This window comes from Sminthopsis crassicaudata, chromosome 2, assembly GCF_048593235.1.
Source record: "Sminthopsis crassicaudata isolate SCR6 chromosome 2, ASM4859323v1, whole genome shotgun sequence".
In the NCBI taxonomy this organism is placed as follows: Eukaryota; Metazoa; Chordata; class Mammalia; order Dasyuromorphia; family Dasyuridae; genus Sminthopsis; species Sminthopsis crassicaudata.
Window position 1 is genome coordinate 620,536,633 of NC_133618.1, and position 22,483 is coordinate 620,559,115.

The following is a 22,483-nucleotide window of genomic DNA, read 5'->3' on the forward strand; positions in this document are numbered from 1 at the left end:
AAAATAAATGTCCCGAGGTGTCGTTTTACCTTCGGAGCCGCCATGATCAGACGACTTCTGTTCCGAAGCGAGGGCCCCACTCGTTTACGGGGATTTTCCGCTCCCGGGCCGTCCCTAACCCTGCCGACGTGGATAGGAGTGGCGCGGAGGAGGGCTCTGAGGCCCGGTGTGCCGTGGGAGGCTCCCGAGCCCACCGCCGCTCCCCGGACGGGGCCCTCTCAGGCTGCGGGAGGCTCAGCGTCTCAGCCGAAGTTCTGGAACTTCCCGCTGTTTTTGAATAATAGTTTTATTTTCACAACCTCCGCGTGGTAATTGTTGGGCGTGGACCCCCAGCTGGTTTTTTCCTTTTACGTTCTACAGGTTGACCTAGGGACGTTGTATTCTTTCCCCGCGTCAGCCCCATGATTTCCCGGGAGTCTCCCGGAGTCTTTCCCTTGGTTTGGCGCTCTTGCTCCAGCCCTCACCCAAGCTGAAGACCATGTCTGTCTGTCTGTCTGCCCGCAGAACGACTCGTGGGGGAAGCAGTACTCCTACGCCCTGTTCAAGGCCATGAGCCACATGCTCTGCATCGGCTACGGGAAGCAGGCGCCCATGGGCATGTCGGACGTCTGGCTCACCATGCTCAGCATGATCGTGGGCGCCACCTGCTACGCCATGTTCATCGGCCACGCCACCGCCCTCATCCAGTCGCTGGACTCCTCGAGACGCCAGTACCAGGAGAAGGTAGGGGGGGGCCCGTCACTCAGGGAGGAGAGCGGCCGGGGGCAGCCTTGGAGGGCGGTGGGGATCAGCCCCATTTCTGCAGAGGCAGAAAGGTGATAGCCGGGAAGAGGGCGTCCGAAAGCCCGATTAATGCGGCCCGCCGTCCCCTCCCGCTTCCTGGTGAGAGCGGTGTCCACCCCCTTCCCTCCGGCAGCGTTCTTTGGGCCGCGGTGTCCAGGGCGGTCTGGGGAAAACCTGGGGTCCCCCTCCCTGACCTCCTGGAGGGGCCGGCCTGCCGTCAGTCCTCAGCGAGGACTAGTGAGAACAAAGGACGGTGGGAGTCCACACGGGGCGGGTCTGAAGAGCTGGACGGGTAGAACCGGACTGTGGGGACTTGGAATTCCAAGGCGAGGGGTCTGGACCGTGTTCTGAGGGCGGCAGAGGGTTAGAGAGCGAGCCCCGCTCCGCGGGTCAGCCCGATGTTACATGAATATGGAGGAAGCACAAAGGCCGGGGAAGCTACGACTGACCAAGTCCCGGCTCTGGACACAAAGTGGGGGGGGGGGCGCTCTTCTGGGGTGGTGACGTGGGGGTGGATGAAGAAAAAGGTATGGAACCAAAAAAAGGGAAAAGTCTGGGGACCGAAAGTAGAGGCAAGGAAGAGGCGGAGGCTAAGGGGGAGCCCTAATGGCTCGGAGCCCCAGACAATTTGAGGGCAGGGTCCCCTGGATTCGGTGGCCGCCTGGATGTCCCCAGGCCGCTCCACAGGGCACAAGTCCGTGCCTTCGTAGGGCTTTCGGCCTATGGGGATGTGACTGAGGTCGGGCAGCTGTAACACAGGGTGATTAACATGTGTACGATAAGAAGGGATCCCAGAGGGGAGACAGAACAGTTCTCTGTTCGGAAAGGACATGGTGGCGAGCCTGGGCTGAGGGCGGCTGTGGGAGGAAAGGCAAAGGGCAGTTCCTGCCCTCTAGGAGCTTGCCTTCTAAGGGGGACAGCGAGGACCAAGACAAACACGCACCAGTGGGGGTGGGCCTCAGAGGAGAGGCCCCGGGGGAGGGGCTGACTAGGAAAGGCTCCCGAATCAGATCCACTGGAACTGGACCCTGAGGAGGCCACAAAGCGTGAGGGGGGGGAGCTTTCCAGGCTTGGGGCAGTGCAAATGCAAGGGCTGGGAAGTGGAGGGTCCTGTGGGCAGGACAGCCTGGAGATGGCCTTTGCTAGCGGAGCCCACAGAAGGGAGAGAAGATACAGGAAACGCTGGAAGAGATCAGATTGTGGAGGCTTTATGTCTGATCCTGAAGGTAGGAGCGGATCAGAGATGTGGAAATGGAAGCGACCCTAGAATCTTCAACCCAAGCCTTTCATTTCACAGATGAGGAAACTCCTCCGGATGCTTAAGTGGCTTGTCTAAAATCATAATTCGAACTCAGGTTCTCTGCCTTCAAATCCCAGACTCCTTTGATCCTAGCACACAGACTCCAAGGCTTAGAGCCGAGCTGTAGAGAACCTTGAACATCCAGGGCTGTATTCACATCTGTAAAAGTCCTTCCTCCATAGATACAGAGGCTGTTGGCGGTGGGCACCCATCCCTTCTGCCCCATGATGCCCTCTCTCCAAATGGAGGGCCTGAGGACAGGGGAAAGCTGCAGACCCGGTAACAGTCCGGCAGAGATGGCTGCCCAGTGAGCTCCAGCTCTCACTCTCAGCTGCCTCTCCAGAGGCCCAGGTGACTTTGTCTGTCCTGGCGATGGCGGCATTAATATTCATGGCAAATTATTGCTCAGCTCCCTCCCCTTCCCCTTGCTCAACCTTGACCCGCCCCAGCAGAATACTGAATGGCCGCAGAAGTTCTGAGCCCTGGCGGAGGGGAAGGGCCTTCCTCAGCCCCTGGGTGCGTACCTCTCCTCTCAGCCACATTTCCAGGAGACAGAAGTCAGGAGGGAGGGATCACTGTGGATGGGGGCAGCCAGAGAAGCCTTCCTGGAAGGGTAGAACTTGCTCAGGTAGGTCCTTGGTAGGTTGAGGATGGGGCCGTCTGGTGGGCCCTTAGTGGGCTGAGGATGAGGTCATCCGGTGGGCCCTTGGTGGGTCAAGGATGGAGTTATTTAGTGGGCTGAGGATGAGGTCATCCGGTGGGCCCTTTCTGGGTTGAGCATCTTGAGCAGAGAGGGGGCTTCTTGTAGGGGGCAGAAAGTCTTTGGGTCTTTCCCTCCCAGTTCTTGGAACATAGTAGGCTCTCTATAAGTATTTATTCCCTTCTATTTTTTAATTCCCTCCTGCCTGCAGTGACCCACGCCTGTTCTGGGGGGATGCCCTAATCAGTCTTCAGCAAAATGTCTGTTTAAAAAACAAATTATCCCACCGGTCTCCCATCTCGGACAACAGGGAGGTGCTCTGTGGCTGGCCTTCGGGGCTCAGGCTGCGGCCAGGATTAGGAGACACTCTTTGGCTGGAGTCGGTCTGTGCAGGAATCGAGGGGGTCAGTCAGGCTGAGGCACATTTCTGGCTCAGTGTGAGGTCCACAATCACTGTGGCTGGGAGTGGAGAGCAATGAAATGGGGCTGAGATCGAGGCTCAGTCTGTGGACCCTTCATGGGCAGGGGGTGCTGGGGTCAGCGCCAAAAGCTGGTTGTTAAATTTTCACGTCAACATTTACACCTGGAAATCAACAAGTACCAGGTATTTAAATCAGGGCTTGGTTTATTGTTTTGTTGGTTGTCTAGATTTAAGAAAGTGCTGAAGAAAATATGACTGACTCCTAACAGTACGTTGTATGTCCACCCTTCCCCCACTATCTGATTGTCGAACATTTACCAGCATTCCCCTGGCCAGGGGTCAGTCTAGCCTTAGAAGTAGGGATGTGCTGTGGAGCGGCTCCGCTGGAGATGGCTTTGTGCTGGGGGGGGGGGGCTGGGCCTGCTGGGGGCAGGGACAGAGGCGTAATTTTCTGTGACATCATTACCCCGAATGTGGCTCGTACCCACGACCTTGGCCTTCTTAGCTCTGTGGGGACGGAGAACGCACCGGTCTGGGCCGGCCGTCTGAGGAGGAGGTGCTGAGAGCCACGTGGGGACACCCCCCCATGTGTCCCTTCGTCGCCCCCCGCCCCCGCAGCATTCTCATGAGCATCTCCCAGACAGACCCAGAAGGGAACACCAGCCAGGGGGCGGGGAGACCCGTGGCCCCAATTCCTTCTCCTTGTGTCCGGCCTAATGAGCCCGGAAGGCTGTGGCTCCTGTCAGGCTGCCAGGGGCTTTCTGTCTCAGTTATGAGAGCCCCGGACGGGGTGCAGGATTACATGGGGTGGGAGGACGGGGGCTTGGGCGTGACTGGACTCCGGATAAGTCCCTAGTTATAAAGCTGATACAATGAATACCCGGCCTGGGTGCTGCTGCAATGGTCACAATTAATTCCAGAAATGAGGGGATGACATCAGTGTCCCCAGTAGGACAAAATGCAGATCCCTCTGCCGGGCTCCAGGCCTCCCCGCCGTGCCCCCCGGTGACCTTCCTGGCTGCCGTCCTTCGGGAGCCCCACTTCCCTGCCTCACTCCCATTCTACCTTCACATGAGGGGCTGCTCCAGAGAGCGCAAAGGCCCCCTCCCTCAGGCCGCCTCCCAGGAGGGTCGGACCCCAAGCCAGCTCCCGAAATCGCCCCGCTCTTGTCTCAGTCCGCTTTTGTCGTCTCCCTCCTCGACCCTACGGGAGTGTGGGCTCCTGAAGGCAGGAGCTGTCTGGGCTCTGCCTTTGTCCGCGTTTGTCCAATGAATGAGAGTGAGTGAGATCTTAATCGGGCAACTAGGATTAACCGATCCTGACACTGCAGCTGTGACCCTGGTGTCCGATGCGGGGAAGAGGATCAATGAGTATTTACGGCGCTCTGCGTGTGGGAGGAGACGGGGTCCTCAGGTAGAAGGTGGCCAAGCTCTCCCAAGAGGGGTCTCCATTTTCTTCCTGACCCACTTTCTGCCTTACTTTGGTGGATGGGGACCCTACAATGGCCCTTGACCGATGATCCCCATTCATTCCCATGTCACTCTGGTTCTTTCTTTTTCTCCTCTCTCCTCCTTTCTTCTCTTCTCTCCTCCATTCCTCTCTTCTTTTTTCTTTTCCTCTCTCCTCCTTTCTTCTCTTCTCTCCTTTCTCTTCTCCCCTCTCCTCCTTTCTTCTCCTCTTTTGCCTTCTATCTTCTCTTCTCTCTTTTCTTCTCTCCTCCATTCCTCTCTTCTTTCATCTCTTCCTCTCTCTTCTCTTCTCTCCTCTCTTCTCCTCTCCTCCTTTCTTCCTCTTCTCTCCTCTCTTCTCCTCTCCTCCTTTCTTTCCTCTCCTCTCCTCTTCTCCTCTCCTCCTTTCTTTCCTCTCCTCTCCTCTTCTCCTCTCCTCCTTTCTTCCTCTTCTCTCCTCTCTTCTCCTCTCCTCCTTTCTTCCTCTCCTCTCCTCTTCTCCTCTCCTCCTTTCTTTCCTCTTCTCTCCTCTCTTCTCCTCTCCTCCTTTCTTTCCTCTCCTCTCCTCTCCTCTTCTCCTCTCCCCATGTCTGGTTTCCCTCCTCCCTCTTCCATCTCTCAGAGGACAGGGAACAGGACAGGTCCGCCCTCCCTTGGCTCCCCTGTGACCTCTGCCCCTTCTCTCTCCGGCCCAGTACAAGCAGGTGGAACAGTACATGTCCTTCCACAAGCTTCCCCCTGACACCCGGCAGCGCATCCACGACTACTACGAGCACCGCTACCAGGGCAAGATGTTTGATGAGGAGAGCATCCTGGGCGAGCTGAGCGAGCCGCTGCGGGAGGTGAGCGGGTCGCTGAGGGAGGAGCATCGGGAGGAAGGGGCCCGTGAGCCACACTCACCGACACCCGCACTCCTCCAAGGGCCCGAAAGGGGGAGTTGGGGGAATGGATAGAACCCCAAGTCGCAGTCTCTGTTTCCATGCTGAGCCCTAATTATTTCCTTTCTGTTTCTCGTTTCCCTCCCCTCCTTCCCTCTCCTCGCCTTTGCTGGCGTGCCCGGCCAATCCCCCCGTTCCCTGGTCTCTGGTCCGACCCTCCTCTCTCCGCCTGGCTGACCAAACAGGAGATTATCAACTTTAACTGCCGGAAGCTGGTGGCCTCCATGCCCCTGTTTGCCAACGCGGACCCCAACTTTGTGACGTCGATGCTGACGAAGCTGCGGTTCGAGGTCTTCCAGCCGGGCGACTACATCATCCGAGAGGGCACCATCGGCAAGAAGATGTACTTCATCCAGCACGGTGTGGTCAGCGTCCTCACCAAGGGCAACAAGGAGACCAAGCTGGCGGACGGCTCCTACTTCGGGGGTACGTGGGGCCCATCCCTCGTGGAGGGCGACGGCCAGTCCCCCGGAGGGGGCCCCATAGCCGGATAGCCCTTGTGAGGTGTGGGGAGGGGAGAAAGGGCAGTTGCCACCCAGAGTCAAAGAAACCAGGGTCACGTTAAGGCAGGGCCAGAGGGCAGAAATGGAAGGGGAGGAAGTGCTGATCATCTGGGTCAGACAGTATTAATACTGTTTTTAAAATATTGTAACCCAAATGTATTTTTCTTTTTTCCCCTGAGACAATCGGAGTTAAGTGACTTGCCCAGGGTCACACAGCCAGGAGTGTTAAGTGTCTGAGGCCAGATGTGGACTCGGGTCCTCCTGACCCCAGGGCCGGTGCTCTGTCCACTGCGCCACCTAGAAATATTTGTTTTCTGTCCCTTCCACCTCTTCCTCCTTACCTATTGATTAAGGAAAAAAAAAAAAAACATAACTCTTGTAAGCATGTCAAGCCAAAATCAAAACCCCTGCATTAGCTGTGGCTAAAACATGTCTCATTCTGCACCGAGAGCCTTCTCTGGCAGGGGGTGGGCAGCCTGCTTCATCGTGGGTCTTCTGGACTCACGGTTGGTCACGATGCTGCTTAGAATCAAACTGGTTTACTTTTGCAATATTGTCATTACATAAAATATTCGCCCGGTTCTGCCCACTTCCCTGCATCAGCTTATATGAGACTTCCCAGGTTTTTCCCAAACCTCCCTGTCATTTTTTTACAGCACCATAGTATTCCATCAGATTCCTCTATTCCTATAATTTGCTCGGCCGGTCCCCAGTCGATGGTTTCCTCCTTAGATCCCAGTCTCTGCCAGTTCCAAAAGAGCAAACTTCAATATTTTTGTCCGAATGGTTCTTTTCCTCTTTCTTTGATCCCTTTGCCTGGTGGAATCGCCGTGTCTAAGGGGGTGCCCCGTCCGGTGACTTTCTGGAGATAATTACCCATTGCCTTCTGGAAAACTGCCCCATGCCCAGCTCCGCTGCCCGCCGACGTGCCGGTTTTCCCCGTCCCTCCCGCAAATGTCCTGCAGCTGGTCATTGCATTAATCAGAGTTCTTAAAACCCAGAACTACATCTGAGGCTTCTTTTAAAGGACCCCAGACTGGAGGCTGCGGCCCCGGCCCCCTTCGCCTCGGCGCCCCTCGTCCAGGACCGGATCCCCATCTCCCTCTCTTTGTCTTGTAGAGATATGTCTGCTGACCCGCGGGCGGCGTACGGCCAGCGTCCGGGCTGACACCTACTGCCGCTTGTACTCGTTGTCCGTGGACAACTTCAACGAGGTTCTGGAGGAATATCCCATGATGCGCCGCGCATTTGAGACTGTGGCCTTGGACCGGTTGGACCGCATCGGTGCGTGGGGGCCGTGGGCTGTGTCCCTCCGTGGGGGAGGGACGAGAGGTTCTCACGTAAGAGAGGGGAGAACTGGGCTCAGAGCGGGCGGAGGAGTGGTGGCAGGTCCCGTACGGGAGGCAGGCCAGGGCTTTGCCAGTTCCCACGATGGAGCATTTGTCCATAATTCTCCCTCTCCCGGCTCTCTTTCCCTCTGCCCAGGGCCACACATATGCCCCCCCATACCCCTTTTCGCTGGCCCATACCGTCTCACTCCATCCTCCCGAGGGACGTCCCACGACGTTCGCCCCTGAATACCCAGCTCCCTGGGCGCCGGAGCCGCTCATAGGGACACTAAAGCTGCTGACCGTCCTTTCTTCCCGCCTTCCACTCCCTCCAGGCAAGAAAAACTCCATCCTTCTGCACAAAGTCCAACACGACCTCAACTCAGGAGTCTTTAACTACCAGGAGAACGAGATCATCCAGCAGATCGTGCAGCACGACCGAGAAATGGCGCACTGCGCACACCATGTCCAGTCCGCCGCGGCCTCCACGCCCACTCCGGTCATCTGGACGCCCCTGATCCAGGCTCCCTTGCAGGCGGCCGCGGCCACCACCTCCGTGGCCATCGCCCTCACCCACCACCCCCGTCTTCCTGCCGCCATCTTCCGGCCCCCGACTGGGGCGGGCTCCGGGCTGGGCTCGCTGGGTCCCGGCCAGACCCCGAGGCACCTGAAGCGTCTCCACTCCCTGATCCCCTCCGCGCTGGGCTCCCCGGCCAGCACCCCGTCCCAGCTGGACACGCCGTCCTCGTCCTCCTTCCACATCCAGCAGCTGGCCGGCTTCTCGGCCCCGGCGGGGCTCGGCCCCTTCTCTTCGGCGAGCTCCCCACCCGCCGGTCCCGGGCCGCCCCCCCCGGGAGCCTGCGGCTCTCCGCTGGAGACAGCCTCGGTAGCGCCCACCACTCCAGCCGCCGCTGGCTTTGGCCACTTCCACAAGGCTTCGGGCGGCTCCCTGTCCTCCTCGGATTCCCCGTTGCTCACCCCACTCCCCAGCCGCACCCGGTCCCCTCCCGGCACCCAAGTGCAGCCATTGGCCGAGGCTGCCGGGGGCCTGGGTCTCCTAGAACACTTCCTGCCACCTCCAGCCTCTGCCGGCTCGCCATCCTCCAGCCCGGGGCAGCTGGTTCAACCTCCCGGAGCCTCTCCCCCAGCCTCTGTCCCACCAAGTGCATTAGGGATGTCGCCGATGCAGCCGGAGAGGCTGCCCTTTGCCATGGGGGCCTCTGGGGGGGTGTCCTCTATGGCCTTCACACCCAGAGGCCTCAGCCCCCCCAGCCAGAGCCCAGGCCCAGGGAGAACTTTCCAATGCACCCCACCCCGGGCATCGGGCTCCCATGGCTCCCTGCTTCTGCCCCCTGCCTCCAGCCCCCCACCACAGATCCCCCAGCGCCGAGGAACCCCACCTCTCGCCCCAGGCCGCCTCACACAGGACCTCAAGCTCATCTCAGCCTCTCAACCGGCCCTTCCTCAGGATGGGGCTCAGACGCTGCTACGAGGCTCCCCTCACTCCTCGGGGGAGTCTGTGGCCGCCTTCCCACCTTTCCGGGGTGGGGGCGGGGGCTTTGGACCCCTCGGAAGGCCCTTGGGCACGGGCCCAGCCCAGAGGGTCACCTTGCCTCGGCAGACGTCCTCAGGTTCTTTGCCCCCACCCCCGCCGTTGTTTGGGGCTGAAGCTGCCTCTCCTGGGGGACCTTCCCTGACTGCCGCCCCCCGGGGCCGAGAATCTACGGGGCTGGCGGGTGCCCCTGAGCCACCTGTCCGCTCCAAACTGCCTTCTAACCTATGAACTCGGGCTCTTCCTCTTGCCCCCGACCTTTCTTTTATGTTTCCCTTCTTTCTTCCTTCAGGTTTAACTGTGATTAGGAAAATAACAATAACAGTAATAATTATAATAACCCCCACCCCCAAACATTCACACACACACAGCCCAACACAGGAAAGCACCAGGCATTCCTAGAGCTGTACATCTGGGGGTCACTTGCTTTTATAGATTATTTTACCATTTGAGGAAAGGGGGGAGGGAGGGGCTGGGAGCCCCAGCGGGACTGCTGAGGAGTCGGGGCGGGGAGGGGGTCCGACATGTCCTGGGGAGCCAGATGGGGCCGGGGTGGGAATGGCCCAGGGAAAACGTAGCCCCCCCTTCCTTGTTTTAGACCCGGGTGTCCGGGTGTCCACGGTCCCGGATCAGAGGGACCCGAGCTCCAGAGACTGAAGAACATCCTGTCCCCTACCCAGCCTTCCCCCTGACCTCTGCCCTCTCCGCCTTCCCATGGGGAAGGGTCTGCCGGAGTGGGGAGAGGAAGCCGGGGCGGGGTCGGCCAGCCTAGCAATTTTCTACCACGAACCTAACGAGCTATCGATATATATATGTATGTATGTATGTATGAAGTGTACATGTATAGCCACATAGCGCCTGTATAGCCATGTAGATACTGACAAAAACAGACACTTGCTGTAGTTCTAACCCACCAGTGCCTGGCAGCCCAGGCCATAGTGTACATAGGGCCCCAGGCCCTGAGCCCAGCTTGTACAGCCCTTCCTTCCCCAGAACCTGCGGCCCCAGGGCGGCATCCCTTCTCAGCCTCAGGGCAGGGACTTTTCCCGCTGGGAGGGAGGAGAGTTACCTCCACCCACATCTCAGCAGGGTCCCCCTACCTAACCCTCACCCCCCACTCCCAGTCACTAGTGGAAAGCCCACTCTTCGGGGAGTCAGATAATCTGGGTCTCAATCCCGGCTCTGCCAGTGACTTCCCGAAGGAAGAGGATTGGGGCACCTCCTTTCCCCTCCCCAGTGAGGGGATGGACTAGACGATCCCAAGGGTCTTCCCGGCTTCAAAATTCTAAGATTCTTCTCCCAAGGCCCTCTCTGCCCCAGTTTTATGGTGGGGAGTTATTGCCTGGGGACAGGGCTTCCAGTGGGATGGGCTTCAGAGTCCTGCCTTGCTCCCCAGCAGCCCCCCTGCCTGCTGCCTCAATGAGGCAGAAACCTCCCAGCTAAAAGCACAGTGCCTCACTGAGAGTGAAGGAATGGACAAAAAGCTGGAGGTCTGAGTGAACCAGTCCACACTCAGGCCTTAAAGTCAGGGTCCCAGAGGGTTTCCTGCCCTGCCCAGTATCAGTCCCGCCCTCAATCCCAAGGAGCCTAAGTTGGAGCTGTCCGGGGCTGGTGGTGCTGGGAAGGTGTCCTGCTATCCCCCAGAAGCCAAGGATGGACTCTTAGGGACACAAAATCTCCTCTGGCCGGTGGCTCCTCTCAAACAGCCTCCTTTCAATTCTTCTCGTCACCTGTTTGCCCAGCCTTTGCTTAGGTACTATGGGGAAGTCCCCCCGTCCTCAGGAAACTCAGTGATGATACCCAGAAAACTAAGACAATGAGTAGTAGGCCATAAAGGCCAAGGGAGGGTGAAAACTGTAGCTGTGGGGGGAGGTCCTGGGAGAAGAGGCCATTGTAGACTAGAAGGCTTCCAAAGGAAAGGGGAGAGGAGGGCTTTCAACCGGCTGTGAAAAGTGAAGTTGGGAGTGAGAAAGGGCGTTCCACATGTGGCAGAGTGGGTGAGCCGACGCAGCGGGCGATTAGGGGACCATGAGGAAACCTAGTGGGTTGACGTTGATGAGCTTTGGAGAATCCCTTGATAAAAGTGTGGATACACAGGGTGGGCTTGGGAATGCCACCCCGAGCAGTCTGTTCTTGAGTCTGAATCCTGGGTCGTAGAATGTCAGAGCGAGAAGGAAATCTGGACAGTGTTCTAGTCCAATCCTCTTCATTTAGCAGATGAGGAAACAGAGGCAGCTCGCCCAAAGTCATTTGAAGAGCTAATCAGCAGAAGAATCCAGATCAGGTGTAGAATTCAGGTAGAATTCACTGGCCCAAAGGCAATGGGGAGCCACTGTAGGTTCTGGAGCAGGGGAGGATATGATGGAGGAGTACAGAGCTCCTTGCCCGGCTCCAGTCTTGTGTCTTCCCAAGAAGGAGCCTGAGTGACTGCTCTAGACCGCTGGAATGTGCTCTTCCCTCCGGCCATCGCCCCCTGCCTCCCATTCTTAGGGAGCCGGGCCAGGTGGTCCTGATCTCTGTCCTGGGTGCCGCTGTGGGCGGACTGTAGGTGCTTAATCAATGACTGACTGCGGGATTGTGGGAGAAGATAACCAGTGCTGGCGAGCTTGCTGCTCCCTCTGGTCCCACCCTAAGGTGAGTTTGTGAAGCAGCCTTTCTCCAAGAAATGGCCTCCAGCACCTCCTACCTGATTAAGGTTCCTTATTCAGCCTCACCCTGCAAGAGATCCAGACCAAGACCGCAAGGGATTCTGGGTAAGTGAACTTGAACTGTTTAGTCAAGACTGTGAAGGAAAGAGTGGGATGGAAGACCTGGGAGAGATTAAGCCACTCCTGGGAGCACCGGAATCACTGGAGACCATCTCAGAAGAAAGCCAGTCTAGATCAGAATCCAATGGGCAGCTTGGCTTCCTGTGGGAGTAAGGGGGCCTTTGGAGGAGGGGCTGGCCAACTAGGCTTTCCCCCATGGTACTGAGTGCATCTAAAACGGGGGCAGCCCTAGGAGGATCCTTGTAGGGGAGTGACTGGGAAGAAACACCGGAGGATGACGGGATGGGTGGGGGCCCCGGCCTCTCAAGGCCTTTAGCCCGTCCCCAACAATAACTTGCTCCCGCTGAGGGGCCTAGTGAGGGAGGGAGTCTCCGTTGGCCCAGCTGGCCTGGTGGGAGGCGCGGGGGAGGGGAGGGGGAGCAGTCATAGCTGGGCTCAGCCCGGCGCAGAGACCGATGTTCCGGAAAGCCTCCCCCTCCCCCGGACCCTGCTCCCCCCAGGCCCCGGGGCCAGCTGGGTGGAAAGAATCTGATTGGCTGGTTTGCTCTATGGTCCAAGCAAAAGAAAAACGAAAAGTTTTCGCAGTGTGTGATCCCCCCGTCCCCCGGCACTGAAGGCTTGGCTGAGGCTTAGCGGGCTCTGCCCGGCTGGGGGGGCAGAGTTGGGGGGCGCCCAGCACAGTCCGCCTGGTTACCGGAAGGCTTCAGGCCAGCGGAGAAGCCCACGGGGACGGGGCGCTGGGGGGGGGTGCTGATGCAGAGGCTCCTGGGAGTTCCCTCCCGGCTCCGAGAGTCAGGGGTTCCGGCTGCCAGCCAGCCCCCCCCACTCCCACCCTCGGACGCCCGAGGGGGCTGTTTGTACCCCGCAAATAGACTACAGATATAATGGGGGGTTTTCAGGAGCTGTCGCTCTGGGAAGGATGGGTTTTCTGGGGTGCGGGGGAGGGAGGGGGCTCATTCCCAGGGCTCCCAAAATCGGGCGCTAATGGAGGCTTCTGCGAACCTGTCTCCGAGCGGGGCGGGTGTCCGCCGGGGGAAGGGCGGGAGAGTGGCACCGGAGAAACCAGCCCGTGTGGCCGCGGACTCGCCCCAGCCACGGGTCTCTTAAGCGTACCGCCAAGGGGGCGAGGCTCAGCTACCCCCGATCTGGCGGGCTGTGGGGGTGGGGGGCTGGGGGAGCCTCCAGGGCCGCCTCTGGCCCCCGGGCTCCCACTCCCCGAGGGCTTGTGGTGGAAAAGCTCGGGCTGGGGGAGGGGTGCCGTGGGGGCCCCGGACGCCCCATCTTCATCACCCTCCCCCAGCCCCCCCAACCCCGGGCGCCGCCCCTTCCCCCGCAGAGCTGGCCATTTTGGAATCTTCCACTTTTAAAAACAGAAAAACGGTGAATGCACCGGATTGTATATTTTATTTAAATAAAACAAAAACTTTCAGCAGCCTCCTTTCACCTGGGGGTCCTTTCTTGGAAGCAGGGGGTGGGGGTACGCAGGGGGTGGGGCAGACGCTGGAGCGGACCGGGGATGGAGCCGGGCTGGGGAGCGCTTTAAATGGCAGGCGGGAGTCCGGCTTCGCCCGGAGACAAGGGGAATCCCCGGGAGCTCCAGGAGCGGAGACTGGCTCGGGCAGCCTGTGTGACGGGCACGTGCCTGGCAGCTGCCCGGAATCTGGCTCCCGACAGAGGCTCCCCCATCGCCAAAGAGCCCTTAATTGCCAGCTCCAGTGACCTTTCCCCGTCCTCCCCCCGCTGGGCCTTTCTGCAGTGGTTCAGCTCCGAACCACCCCATGCCCGGGATGCTCCCAGAGTCCTCGGCCTGCTCCGCAGGCTCGTCCTCCCACGCCCTAAGGGTGGGTGGGCGGGCTCCATCTCTTCTGCCCCGCCATCTCCGGGGCTGCTGAGTCCGTCACTTTTCCACAGATACCTCTCAAAGCTCGATGTGCAGCCCCCATATTCCTCCAGGGCTCTAGCTCCAGTTCCCAGGGTCTTTGGGATGCCTTCATCTATCCTGGCCAAACCTCCATGTCCACTTCTTCAAAATGGAACTCATTTCCAGCCGCTCAGGCGCAGACCCTCATACATCCCCGTCTTTCCGTTCGTCTGCCTGATTCAGTCTATTTCCAATCCGTTCTCCACTCAGATATTACCTTAATCTTCCTAAAGCATAGGTTTACCCATGCCATCTCTCTATCAAAAAAAAAAAATCCACTGGCTCTTCCAGAGTCAAATAAAAAATCCTCTGCTTGGGCTGTTAAAGCTCTCATAAGCTGCCCCTTCCCACCTTTCCAGGCTTCCTAGACCTTGAGTCCCCCCACTGTCCCACACACTCTGCAACCCACTGGCACTGACCTCCTCACACACAGGGCCGCAGGGCACTCCATCTTTTGACTAAAGTCTTTTCCTTTCCTCACCCCCATGCCCAGAAAGCTTTGCTTTCTCATCCATGCTTCCTGGCTCTCTGGCTTTCTTCCAGTCTCAGCTCAAGCCCCACCTTCTGCGAACAGTCTTTCCCAGAACTCCTTAATCATAGTTCTGTCCCCCTGAGGTTATCTCCAAGTCATCCAGTTTTAAAGTATCTCAAGAGTTAGATTGTAAGATACTTGAGAACAGACACCTTCCCCCTCCTCTGTAGCCCCAATGCTTAATGCAGTGCTGAGCACATAGTAGGAACTTGTTGACTCCATCCTATGCCTGCCCTCCTTCCAAACTCCGAGTTTCTGCTAGTGGGGCTGTCACCCTCCCACTCACCCAAACTGAAAACTATTTGGGAGATCCTCTTGTCTGGATCACATTCGCCATCCTGTACACTGGCTCCTCCTTCCTCCACATCTTCCATCCACATGGTCCCTCTAGCTGAGGTGACTGGCACCTTTTAGCCGTATCATGGTCTCCCTGAGACCATTTTGGAATCATTATCAGAGAACAGCTAAGTCTCCCGACTCCCCTTTCCGCAGTCCCCAGCAACCTTTCTGATCCACACGTCTGTCTGTATCATCCCTTCTTCCAAAATAGAAACCGTTCCCAGCTGCCTCTGGAAGACATTTCCTCGCCTGGCACTTAAGGCCGCCACAGACCGCCTCCCAGCGACCTTGCCCGCCTTATTTCAGTTGGCTCGGGCGGGGTTGTATGGCTGGCTGCCACTGGCGTGGCTTCTCACACTCCCAGGATTTTGGAAATGGGTCCTCTCCCCACGAGGAGATGTATCCCATAATCCCTCTTTCAGAATAATAAACTGGCGTTTCCTTGGCTTTTTAAAGCTGGCAAATTTCCTCTCATTTAAGCTTCACAACAATCCTGCAAGACAGGTACTCCTGGCGTTTCTCCCCATTTTACAGACGTCAAAGAAACAGGGAGGGTGAGTTGTCTCTGGTCACAGGGCTAGTTAACACAGGCAGGTTTTGAACCCAGTAGTAACAATAACATTAACAGTTTACATTAATGCTTCACTTCTTGCCAGACACTAAGCACTTTACAGTTATTATACTCATAATCTCCCCGGGAGGCAGGTGCTTTTATTATCCCTATTTTACAAATAAAAAATTCAGACATGGGTTCAGGGACTTGCTCCAGGGTCACACAGTTCATGTTTGAGGCCAGCTTTGAATTTGAGTCTCTATGACTCCACTAAACCATACAATGGGCTCAGCTCGAGTGCCATCTTCTCTATGTAATTTCCCTTACTTTCCCCACTCATTTTTTTCTAGAGCATTTAATTTCTCCCCAGAACACTTTATTAAAATTTATTATTTATTCTTGACATTCTTTTCTTTTTAAATTTTGAGTTCCAAATTCTTTCCTTCCCTCCCACCCTCTTCATCTCCCACTGAGAAGACAACAATATATCAATTATACATGTGAAATCATGCAAAATATATTTCCATTATTAGCCAGATTTAAAAAAAAACAAGAAAAATGAAATAAGAAAATTATACTCTGATTTGCACTCAGAGTTCACCAGCTCTCTCTCTCTGGAAATAGATGGTATTTCTTCATCATATGACCTTTGAAATTATCCTGGATTATTGTATTGATCAGAGTAGCTAAGTCTTTTAAAATTTTTAATAAGAGATTTTAATTTTCAAAATACATGCAAAGATAGTTTTCAGCATCCACTTTTGCAAAACCCTGTGTTCCAAGTTTTTCTTCCTCCCTTTCCCTCCCTCCTCCCCTAGACAGCAAGTAATCCAATATAGGGTAAATATGTGCAATTCTTCTCTACATATATCCACATTTATCATGCTGACAAGAAAAGACCAAAAAAGGAAAAAAATAAGAAAAAAATCAAGCAAACAACAACAAATGATGCGAATGCTATGTTGTGATCCGTACTCGGTCCCCACAGAATTCTCTGGGTATAGATGGCTCTCTCCATCACAAGATCATGGGAACTGGCCTGAGTCACCTCACTTGAAAAAAGCCATGTCCATCAGAGTTGATCATCACGGAATTTTGTTGCCACTGTAAACATTGTGCCTCTTGGTTGAATAACTAAGTCTTTCGCTGTTGATCATTATAACATTGCTATATCTCCCAGTTCTTCTTATTTCATTTTGCATCAGTTCATATAAGTATTCCCAGTTTTTTTTATTTGATAGTACAATAATATTACTCCATCACAATCATATTCTTCAATCGATGGGGACACCCTCAATTTCCAATTTTTTTGCCGCCATAAAAGAGCTGATGTATATACATACATACATACATACATATACATATACATATATATATGTATATGTATGTATGTATGTATATTTATAGGTCTTTTTTTTCCTTTTTCTTTTTTTTTCTTTCTTTCTTTTCTTTTTCTTTTTTTTTTTTTTTTTTTTTTTTTGGTATACAGACCTAGTGTGATGCTGGAGAAACTGAGGCAAGATAGAGATTAGAGAGTTTTTAATAATTTATTTGAAAGGGAGAGATTTACTGGGATCAAATGGGCCTATGGTTTGGTCCCAGAGCCATGGATTCTGACCAGCCATGGGCAGAACAATGTGAGTTCTCAATGACATATATATGCGTGGCTCCATATACAGGGTAGACTGAGGCAGGAGCAAGAGTCGGAGTGCTAAGAGCGGAGCAGGACTCTGACAGGGTGGTAGGAGGCACTGGACATTCTGGGATTGGGAGAGGCATTCTGATAAGTAGGGAAGGGCTGGGGTCATGATGGCTAAGATAGAAGGATCTATCTGGATCATCATGACTAGGAAGGAGGGGTGGTTTTACAGGATTGAGCAATTAGAAACTGAGGCAGGACAATTAGGGAAACTGAGCAGGACAATAAAAGAGAACTGTGGCACAACTAGCAGTGGTATTGCTGGATCAGAGTGTATGTACAGTTTTATAGCCTTTGGGACATACTCCCACATTCTCCCCCAGAATGGTTGGACTAATTCATTTGTGTCCCAATTTTCACACACACACACACACACACACACACACACACACACACACACACACACACACACACATTATATCCATCATTTATTTTGAACTTAATAATTTTTTTTTTGATGTTCAATAAATGGATGACTGAACACTCTCCCAGTTAAGCTTAGCTGGGCAGACCAAGATCCCAGCTCTCCATCCTCAGCCCATTTCTGTGTCTCCCATTGGTCTACGAATGCTTTGAGAATTTTATGGGTTTTTTGTAGCCCCTGTAGTTAACATGGTGCTTAGAGCATAGTGGGGGCTTAAGAAATACTGGCTGACTAACTGGCAATTGATGGTCTCTTCCTCAGTTCACAGCAGACACGTGAATCCTTCCCCCAGACGCACAAAGCTCAGTCGGGAGCCATTGCTGATTTCTATTCCTCCGTCTACAAAAAGGATGGCCCAGAAAGGTTGGCATCCCCCCGTGTCAGTCACAGAGAAGTTAAATTTGACTCGAGACTGGGACATTTATTCCTGTTTCTGGCTTCTGGCAGCTTTTTGGAACCAAGGGGAGCCTAGAAAAGAGACAGATCAACAAAAGCAGAGGCAGAGACAGTGACAGAAACAGAGATCGAGAGATACAGAGAAAGACAGAAACAAAAACTGAGACAGAGACAGATGGATGCAGAGAGATCAAAGGCAGAGGTCCCTGTCGTCTGCTATCCTGGTAGAGCAATAGGAGTCCTGAGTTCTTCTCCTTTTAATGAGCTGTTTTGCTCATCACTTTTCCTTTCCCTCTCTGGTCCTCAGTTTCCTCCTCTGCAAAATGGAGCGATTGAATTAATTAATCAGCCATTTTGCCAACTCAAGACTCCATCAGTGCACACAGTCATCAGGGAAAGAGAGAATTGATCTCTGACATTGCCTCAGGACTGGACCATATTATTCAAATGAAGAAGAATAGGGGGTTTCCCTTAATTGTTGATGCATAAGAAAGTCATCAGTGCCTTAGGTTTTTAAAAAAAGGCATATCGAGGACAAACAGGAAAGCCAGCTGCCTAAGTACAGTCCGTGGCTGTCCATCAATTCACATGAAAGAGAGAGTTTGTATTGAATCACTGGCTCAATAGGAACTGACAATCCAGCTCTACTGCCTCCAAAAGCCCAAATTTAAGCTGAATTGAAAAGTGATGCTCAGAGAGGAGAAAGCGATAGACTCATTGTACCTGGGAAATAGTGGCTTCTGGTCTGAGGGCCATATCCTAGGGAGGGTCTCCTCCACCTGGAGGATGTCCAGGGAAGGGTTCTACAGTGGAGAGAAGATGGCTGTGTCCAAGCTATCAATTAATAAACACCTAGAACAGCCAGGTGGTCCAGGGAATAGAGTGTAGAGCCTGAATCAGAAACACCTGAATAGCCTTGGACTTTAGCTGAATGAGCAAGTCGTTTAATCCTGTTTGCCTCAGTTTCCTCATCTGTAAAATGAGCTGAAGAAGGAAATGATCCAGCTTCAGATACTTAATAGCTGTGTGACAATGCACAAGTCATTGAACTCCAACTGCCTCCCCCCAAAGAAGGAAAAGGCAAATCACTCCAGTATCTTTGCCAAGAAAACTCCCAGCGGGGTCACAGAGCATCAGGTACAATTGAAATGAATGATAAGCAACAACAAAACAACGTGCTGGGCACTGTTCGGTCCTGGGAATAATAATAATACTTATCATTATTACTGTTAACATTACATTTAATTGCCCCATTATTAATGGAAGAGGGAGCTGGCACAGTGGGCCGGCAACTGGAGACCTGTAGAGACACAGAGTTGTTGCATTTATTGTCATGACCGGCTGAAGGCAAACAATGCAGCGAGAGGCAGAGAAAGGAAGTGAAAGGGCAGATGGCTTAAAGTACCTCCAAGCTCTTGGCCAGGAGTGGAGGGCACCTAACATTTACCCACCTAACATTTCAGTGCTCCCGAGATCCCCTCGACGTGGGTGCTCTTTCTAGTAACATAGAACACAATTTGTCCATGCTTAACTCTTGGTATGATCCTCGTCCGTGAATTCTCTGTTAGTCTAAGGCAGTTCTTGGCCTGAGAACTGTGAACTGTTTTGTTGTTGGCTGTTGTTTATTTTTTAATTTAACAACCATTGTTGTACAGTCATATATGATGCTTTGTGACCCATTTGGGGTTTCCTCAACAAAGCTCCCACTCCCACTTATCTCCAACTCATTTTTCAGATGAGGAAACTGAGGCAAATAGGGCCACATAAATGTCCGAGGCAGCATTTAAACTCGGGTCTTCCTGACTTCAGACTTAGCACTCTATCCACCACATCACCTAGTTTTCTTTGTGGCCCCATGTATTTTACTCTATGCCTTTAAAAGCATTTTGCAAAAAGGGCCATAGATGTTACCAGACTGCCAAAGGGATCACTGATTCTATAAAGATTAGGAACCTCTGGCTAAGTAATGACTGATAAAAAATATTTGCTTGGACTAGTCCTTGGGATGGGAAAGAATAGGGAGGGAGCAAAATGCCCGCATGTATATGGATGAATAGCATTGAAACAAGATGACTCGATGGATAGCACTAGAATTTGAACTCTGAAAGACCTGAATTCAAATAAAACCTAGGGCACTTAACTAGTTGTGTGCTTCTGGACAAATGACTTAATCTCCATCTATTTCACTAAAATGGGGATAACTCCCCCCCCCCCCCGCCATTGATTGTTGTGATGAACAGATGAAATAAGATTTGTGGGTTTTTTATTTTTAATAATAGTTTTTTTTTTATTTTCAAAATACATGCAAAGATAGTTTTCAATATTCACCCTTACAAAACTTTGTGTTCCAAGATTTTCTCCCTCTCTTCCCCCGCCCTTCCCTGGATAGCAAGTGATCCAATATAGGTTAAACATGGGCAGCTCTTCTAACCCTATTTCCACAAGTGTGAGAGAAGATTTGTAAAGAGCTTCAGAGACTTTGAAGCAGCAGAGGCCGAGGATGATGTAGCCACCAGGCTATGTCCGTAAGGAGTAGATAGGATGTACATTCAGGATAACACCATTCCAGAAAGGAGGCAGCAGCCATGGACTCCTTGGCCAGAAATGCGTAATGTGGGGGGACTAGTCAAAGAGAATTAGCAGCTGTAGCACAAGGAGGCAAACTTGACCTTGGAGATGTGGCAGAGACTCAGTGTGATGGGATTCAGGATTGACATGTCGCCGGGGAAAGCTGTCACTTATTCTGAAGGAGCAGGACATAACCGAGTGTATGTGTGCATGGTGGACAGAGTGCCGGGATCATTAGCAGAATGTAACTACTACCAGTAAATGGGTACCGCTGCCGGGGTGAGGGGGTTGCCTATTCGGGAGGGTGCGCTTCCCTCACACACGGACAACCACTGTGGCTTATGGATCCATCTCCCTGCCCCAAGTCTCTCCCTACTACAGTCTATCCTGCATTTATCGGCCAAATTTATTTTTCCAGTGAGGCAGGTGACCTTGCCCAGCCCTCCCTCATTTAAATCCAATTCACTTGCATATGGCAGCATCACATCCCTGATGTTTGTGATCCTCTTCAAGAACAAAGGACAAACAACAACTCCCCACCACATCCCACTCAATTAATCTCAGTAGCTTCCAGTTACTTCTAAGTAACTATAAAATCTTTATCGCATTCAAAGGGCTTCTTAACCTGCTCTCACTTTCAGTCTTCTTACTATCTTGCCTCTACCTACTCAGCAATCTAGTGACATTGTTGAGGTCTGGAAAGGGAGACCCCCAAAGTTTGGGGTCCCAGACCGGCGTTGCGAGGTGTCTCAAAAGAATTGGCAGGCTTGAACTTATCTCCTAGTCAAGGGGCAAAGCTTTATTGCAATACTAACGCCATTACAAAGCAGACTGAAGAGTAAGGGAATTCAGTAGAGAAACAGAGACAAGGAGACACGTTTATCCAGCCTTCAATCATAGACATGTTAATTCTGGGGCTCATAGGTAGGAAGGAGAGTCTCTGGGATTTGGTTCTCTTGACCAGATTATTACTGATCCAATCATCAGTCAGCAATGAATTGGAATGGTCAGGAGTTTGATCTGTGGGAGTTTCCTGAGGCCAGAAGCTCCCTGACTAAGGAGTGGTCAGAATCAGACTGTTTCCTGAGACAGAAAACGAGAATCACTGACTTATTGCCAGAACAGAAATCCCCCCTAAAATCAGGGGGGGCCACAAAATCATGTTACATCAACATTAGTGTCCTGGCACTTCCTGTTATGGGACACTCCCTCCACCTCCAGACTTCAGGCATTTCCACTGTCTCTCCCTCTTGTCTCCGGAATTCTCTCCCTTCTCATCTCTACCTCCTTTGGCTTCCAACTAAAATCCGACTTCCCCCGCCCTTCTTCCTTCTACCCTACCCTGTCTATGGTCTCCAGTTTATATATATATATATATATATAATTTGTGTGTTGTCTCTGTGTTTCTTGAGAGTTTCGTCTTTTAGTCACCAGCACTTAGCACAGTGTCTAGCACATAGTAGGTCTTGATGAATGCTTTTTGACTGATCCTCAATCTCACCTTCCGGTTCTCTGACAATCTACCTTGCCCCCCTCCCCATTACAATGTAGTGGGTACCCCTAGGACCCTGTCATCATGATATTTTTCTTCCTGGACGGTTTTTCCCCTCAACTCCCAAGAGGGCAAGGGCGAGAATACCCCCTCTCTTGGTACGGCTGCACTTCGACATCACAGATTTTTAAAAATTCTAAGCGAAAATATTTCTGGTTATGCTGCTGAATAGCAATACATATTTAAAAGACAGCACTCACCTTAGGAAACCTAGGAAGTGGGGGTGGGGAGGAAGCTGGCAGAGCACATTTGGGTCAAGGTTATTGAAGCCGGATACAAACAAAACATTACCATCAGAATATACCACATCTCAACTAGCTAGAGCTATCAGTTGGGAAGTTGGGGAAACTAATCCCAAGCCTGGCACTGAGGCAGGTGTATGGAAGTGATGGAAGACTTCAATTATCTGGAGAGTGCTGCTGAAGCTTTCTCTCTGCTAAAAGCAGAGCAGTTACTAATTTCCCCACTTGAACTAATGATAATTTCATCCTTCAAAAGGTGGAGGAAATAATCAGGGGAAATTCTATTCTGGATCTGATTTTTACTGACAGTGAGGGAACTATGTTGAGAGGAAAATAATGGGATCCTTGGGGGAAAGGGACCATTCCATTTTAGGATTTGGAAGAGAGAAAAATTGAACATGGTCATTCCCGAGTCCCAGGTTCCGGGAGAGCTCATGAGAAAGAATAGATAACATCAAATTCTACCCGAGAAGGCAGCCCCGGGAGGGATGGGACTCTCTTGAGAACAACAGTCTG

The 22,483-nt window shown here is 53.0% G+C and overlaps 1 protein-coding gene across 1 annotated transcript in view; it reads left to right on the top strand.

Annotated features, from left to right (window-relative positions):
• The window catches only part of HCN4 (hyperpolarization activated cyclic nucleotide gated potassium channel 4), a 119,691-nt gene extending 110,261 nt beyond the window's left edge, over window positions 1-9,430 (top strand). Inside the window, exons 4-8 of the mRNA XM_074296247.1 lie at window positions 505-723; window positions 5,348-5,494; window positions 5,776-6,016; window positions 7,213-7,377; window positions 7,757-9,430. Of these exons, the coding sequence (XP_074152348.1) occupies window positions 505-723; window positions 5,348-5,494; window positions 5,776-6,016; window positions 7,213-7,377; window positions 7,757-9,204 (2,220 nt within the window). The 3' untranslated portion in view covers window positions 9,205-9,430. The remainder of the gene's footprint in view (window positions 1-504; window positions 724-5,347; window positions 5,495-5,775; window positions 6,017-7,212; window positions 7,378-7,756) is intronic.
• Window positions 9,431-22,483: the final 13,053 nt, after the last annotated feature.